The sequence below is a fragment of the Monopterus albus genome, unplaced genomic scaffold, assembly GCF_001952655.1.
Source record: "Monopterus albus unplaced genomic scaffold, M_albus_1.0 scaffold668.1, whole genome shotgun sequence".
In the NCBI taxonomy this organism is placed as follows: Eukaryota; Metazoa; Chordata; class Actinopteri; order Synbranchiformes; family Synbranchidae; genus Monopterus; species Monopterus albus.
Genome location: NW_018128548.1, coordinates 27,857 through 33,619, shown reverse-complemented (window position 1 = coordinate 33,619; position 5,763 = coordinate 27,857). Strand labels below are relative to the sequence as shown.

The window sequence follows — 5,763 nt, the reverse complement described above, 5'->3', positions numbered from 1 at the left end:
TCCCCCAAGCACAACTCCCTAATTCCAAAGTAGTACATTCTGTAATTAAATGAACACACATATTGCTAATGAATTGAGTGAACACACACACCTACTTCTACTAAAATTGAAGGTTATATTCCTTATTTAGTACATTTATATAAAACAGTGCTCATGCTTTAATCTGAGTGAAAGTTGTATTCCTTATAGGGGCATAGAAAATGATGCTGGTGATTCAGTTACAGTGTCTCTCCTTATATGTGCATAACAAACGGTGCTGGTGCTTGTGTTGCAATGTCTCACACAACTCAATATCCAACAGTATCTAACTTCTAATCATGTGACACAGCTGCCTGCATTTCTGCTTGCTCACAGTCACAGTTGAAGACTATAAATGTCAGATCTCGCACAGTGCAGCTCACTTGATGCTCTCTGCTGTGAGTTTGGTTACAGCAGTCACCATCAGTCAACTGTGTCATCCTTCATTAAACACTGCCCTGTTTTCTTTCATTTTTTTGCATTCAGAGAAACGGATAATGAACCCAGAACAGAAATCTGCTTCAATGTCTAATGCCACATTTGTTCGTCCTGCACAATTTTATCTCAGTGGGTTGTCCAACGTCCCTCATGATAAGTATTTCTATGTCTTCCTGTGTTTTGTCTATATCATGACTGTTCTTGGGAATGGCCTCCTCCTCTCAGTGATTTACCTGGTCAAGACTCTTCATACTCCTAGATACATGATTGTGTTCAACCTGGCTTTGACAGATTTGTGTGGGAGCACTGCTCTCATCCCAAAGCTCTTGGACACATTTTTGTTTGACAGGAGATACATTGTCTATGAGGCTTGTTTAAGTTACATGTTCTTTGTTTGGTTGTTTGCGTATGTGCAGTCATGGACACTTGTGATTATGGCATATGACAGATTTATAGCAATTTGCTTCCCTTTAAGGTACCATAGTATTGTGACTAAACCAGCTATTGCTGCAATGCTGCTGTTTGTGTGGGTTTTTTTACTGAGTGTAGTAGCGTGCACGGTTGGGTTTCTTGATCGTCTCTCCTTCTGTGGATCTGTGGTGATACTAAGTTTTTACTGTGATCATGGACCAGTATATCGTCTGGCATGTAATGACGCGTATTTAAATTACATAATGGCAGTTGTTGGTGCAAGTCTATCTGTTGTAATTCCTCTTGTAGTGATAGCACTGACATATAGTTGCATTGGCATAGCACTGAGCAGGATTGCTTCAAGAGAGGAACATCTCAAAGCTTTGAAAACTTGTACTTCTCACCTGATTCTTGTGGCTTTTTTCTACTTACCACTCTTGGGAACCAACATAGCTGCAACGACCTACATCCATCCTAATGCTAGAATTATAAACTCTACTTTGTCACATATCATACCACCTTTGCTCAATCCTATTATATACTCCTTAAAGACAGAAGAAGTGCTGACATCTGTCAGGAAACTTTATAAAATTTCTAGGCTGAGCAGCATGACTTCATCCAAAAAGGTGACTTCTTTATGATTAGTGTGTTGATACATCAAAATGTGTTTATCATTCTTATATTTAGCAGCTCTTCTTTCTAGCCAGTAGAACAATTTCAGATTTAAAAATAGCGGTTTTCATGTGTAAGCTCATTTACTGTATTTCACTGTTGTAACAGTTTTATATTAATCTTTCCAAATGAAAACAGAGTTATGTTACTATACACTGCCTAAGATATCAATAATGTGGGGGGAATATATCAACAGTTATTTTACAATACTCATAAAGATGTCAATTTTAACAATAAAAAATTACATTATTATTAAAATATTACAACATACTAAATATAATTATGCAGAATGAAATTTGAACACAGAATAGTTTGAGATGCATTTTCAACTCCTTGGTACTTCCATCCATCCATTATCTATACTGCTATGTACTGAAGAGGGCTGTGGGGGGACTGGTGAATGGGTTTAAATCAGAATAAATTGCTTATTAAATCAACCTCTTTACAACCTTCCAAAATATGAATTCTTTAAAGTGGAACAAAACTATATGGGTAATGTCTCAGTGACTTAAGTGACCTCTTTTTCAAGCAAGACATGGCCAGGACAAGTTTTACAAGTTTCAGACAAGGCTGGACAACATCTAACACATCAGTTTAACAAATAACTAGGACATGTATAAAGCTTAAATAGACTAATCTCACAGAGTTTATGTGATGTTGAAATTTCCCTCTGCAAACAGAATAAAGCTTCTAGAGTATAAAAACATGTTTTCTTTTCTTTCTCTGATTGTATGCAGCAGAAATGTCTTGTGAGCTAAGATTATGAATTAAGTTCGAAAATATATGAGAGAATGGCTTTAAAAATAAAAATATAGAGTTTAACTCAAGCAGTGCATAGAGAGAAATGGGCCAGCCCATTCTGGAGTACAAGGCACAGTGATCAGTTTTAAGTTGGTGATAAATCTTTTATAAGAAGTGATGACATCTTTATGTGCATTCACTTTATTTTCTCCTCAGTCTGACACGATGTCGACATGGTGTGAAGCTTTTTTTCTTGAATTAACTTATGTTATGTTTGCATTCAGTAGCTGGATGTGCAAAGACTGTACATCACTATACTGTATGCAGACTAGTTTTTATACATGAAAAGGCCCATTTATTTCACCTGCTGCTCAGGCTCCCGGTGTCCTTCTAGTCTACTGTTCAGTCAGACCACCTTTTCTTAGGCAGCCTTTGCTGTACCAGGACATGATAGAAAGCATCAGACAAATGAATAAGTAAAGCTTGCTGTCATTTGTCATAATAACCTACTGGCACAAGCGACATATGCTGTCGTATTTTAGGACAGCTTCTGAGAGCAGAACGGGAGAGGCTAGCTGCGATGGAGAGGAGAGGGCGGAAAGCTGCCTGTTTGCTTGGGCTGTTTAATGTCCTAATATTTTTTTCCCATGTAAATTGATATCAATTATGTTCGGATCCTTAAACACGTTTGTTTGCAGTTTTTCATATCTCTATGATTGAATTTGAGTTTAACAGTTTTAGTTGGTCTCATCTATGTGGATTTAATAGCGTGTTTGGAGAGGAGATTTCACCTGCCATGCACAAATGAAACATGCATTGTATGTGCAATATGACCAGTCTGCAACCCACGTGCCGTGGGGTTTGGGGGCCTTATGAGATCATCATGTCTCAAGCACGAGCATGACACATGGTGGGCCTGTGAACATCAGTCACATGGTCAGTAACATCCAGCTCAAACGTTTCAACAGCTCAACTGTTTGACACAGACTTGGAAGGACTTGAGGAGTCAACCAAATGTTTAAAATATTTCAACACACTTGTGTATTAGACTTGTATTATTTTTGGGGGGCAGAGACCAGGGAGTATTGCACATTAACTATAAAATATCAAAATATGGCTTTGGACAGACTTTGGATATTATTGACAGAGTACCCAATAATTTCAGGTAGTGCCACTCCAGTCCTGCTACCCTTCTCTACAAAGTGGTTGTGCAAACTGAGCTTTTTGATCCTAACTTAGATTAAGAACAAGAACAGGGAGCAACTGAGGGCTGTGGACCTGGAACTTTGTCTAACTCTCTTCCATCCCTGCCAGAATACAGTGGCTGTGTGTGTCATTCCAGGCTCTGATAATAACATTTACCTCCCCCTCTCTTTCAGTAATCGCTATATTCTGTGTGTGTGTGTGTGTGTGTGTGTGTGTGTGTGTGTGTGTGTGTGTGAGAGAGAGAGAGAGAGAGACAGAGAGAGAGACAGAGACAGATGGGGGCCCAGGACTTGCTTCTAATACTGATATTATCCCTTTGACCCGATACACCAAGTCTTAGGTAAGGCAGCTATTAGATGACGCATTCAAGTTAAATAAACAGATTAGCTCAGTTGTCAAAGTGAACTTGTTTCACTTCATCAGATCGATGACAATTACAGATTGGAATTATACCACTTTTCATGATCATGTGACATCTACTTGTTCCTGCATTTCTACTGTCCCTTAATGAATGGGTTAAAATATAAATAACATGTCTCTGACAGTGCAGGTCGCTTCAAAGAACAGCACACTTGACACTGTCTGTGGGGAATTTGGTTACAACAGTTTCCATCATTTAATTGTGTCATTCTTTGTTATTATATATTGTGTTGTTTGTTCATTTTATATTTAGGTAAAGAAATAATGAACCCTGAACAGAAAACTGCTACCACATTAAATGCCACATTTGTTCGTCCTGCACAATTTTATCTCAGTGGGTTGACCAACATCCCTCATGATAAGTATTTTTATGTCTTCCTTTGTTTTGTCTATATGATGACTGTTCTTGGGAATGGCCTCCTCCTCTCAGTGATTTACCTGGTCAAGACTCTTCATACTCCTAGATACATGATTGTGTTCAACCTGGCTTTGACAGATTTGTGTGGGAGCACTGCTCTCATCCCAAAGCTCTTGGACACATTTTTGTTTGACAGGAGATACATTGTCTATGAGGCTTGTTTAAGTTATATGTTCTTTGTTTTGTTCTTTGTAAGTATGGAGTCATGGACACTTGTGATTATGGCATATGACAGATTTATAGCAATTTGCTTCCCTTTAAGGTACCATAGTATTGTGACTAAACCAGCTATTGCTGCAATGCTGCTGTTTGTGTGGGTTTTTTTACTGAGTGTAGTAGCGTGCACGGTTGGGTTTCTTGATCGTCTCTCCTTCTGTGGATCTGTGGTGATACTAAGTTTTTACTGTGATCATGGACCAGTATATCGTCTGGCATGTAATGACGCGTATTTAAATTACATAATGGCAGTTGTTGGTGCAAGTCTATCTGTTGTAATTCCTCTTGTAGTGATAGCACTGACATATAGTTGCATTGGCATAGCACTGAGCAGGATTGCTTCAAGAGAGGAACATCTCAAAGCTTTGAAAACTTGTACTTCTCACCTGATTCTTGTGGCTTTTTTCTACTTACCACTCTTGGGAACCAACATAGCTGCAACGACCTACATCCATCCTAATGCTAGAATTATAAACTCTACTTTGTCACATATCATACCACCTTTGCTCAATCCTATTATATACTCCTTAAAGACAGAAGAAGTGCTGACATCTGTCAGGAAACTTTATAAAATTTCTAGGCTGAGCAGCATGACTTCATCCAAAAAGGTGACTTCTTTATGATTAGTGTGTTGATACATCAAAATGTGTTTATCATTCTTATATTTAGCAGCTCTTCTTTCTAGCCAGTAGAACAATTTCAGATTTAAAAATGGTGGTTTTCATGTGTAAGCTCATTTACTGTATTTCACTGTTGTAACAGTTTTATATTAATCTTTCCAAATAAAAACAGAGTTATGTTACTATACACTGCCTAAGATATCAATAATGTGGGGGGAATATATCAACAGTTATTTTACAATACTCATAAAGATGTCAATTTTAACAATAAAAAATTACATTATTATTAAAATATTACAACATACTAAATATAATTATGCAGAATGAAATTTGAACACAGAATAGTTTGAGATGCATTTTCAACTCCTTGGTACTTCCATCCATCCATTATCTATACTGCTATGTACTGAAGAGGGCTGTGGGGGGACTGGTGAATGGGTTTAAATCAGAATAAATTGCTTATTAAATCAACCTCTTTACAACCTTCTAAAATATGAATTCTTTAAAGTGGAACAAAACTATATGGGTAATGTCTCAGTGACTTAAGTGACCTCTTTTTCAAGCGAGACATGGCCAGGACAAGTTTTACAAGTTTCAGACAAG

General features: G+C 37.6%; 2 protein-coding genes across 2 annotated transcripts; both read left to right on the top strand.

The window, feature by feature from the left end:
* The first annotated feature begins 515 nt into the window (after positions 1 to 515).
* LOC109953435 (olfactory receptor 1496-like) lies at positions 516 to 1,508 on the top strand. Its single transcript, XM_020588927.1, has one exon. It carries the CDS (start codon positions 516 to 518, stop codon positions 1,506 to 1,508), a length of 993 nt encoding a protein of 330 aa, XP_020444583.1.
* Positions 1,509 to 4,170: 2,662 nt separating this feature from the next.
* On the top strand, positions 4,171 to 5,163 carry LOC109953434 (olfactory receptor 1496-like). Its single transcript, XM_020588926.1, has one exon. It carries the CDS (start codon positions 4,171 to 4,173, stop codon positions 5,161 to 5,163), a length of 993 nt encoding a protein of 330 aa, XP_020444582.1.
* Positions 5,164 to 5,763: the final 600 nt, after the last annotated feature.

Excerpts from the sequence above, each read along its gene's own strand:
- LOC109953434 (XM_020588926.1), top strand. The coding sequence starts at position 4,171 with ATGAACCCTGAACAGAAAACTGCTACCACATTAAATGCCACATTTGTT.
- LOC109953435 (XM_020588927.1), top strand. The coding sequence starts at position 516 with ATGAACCCAGAACAGAAATCTGCTTCAATGTCTAATGCCACATTTGTT.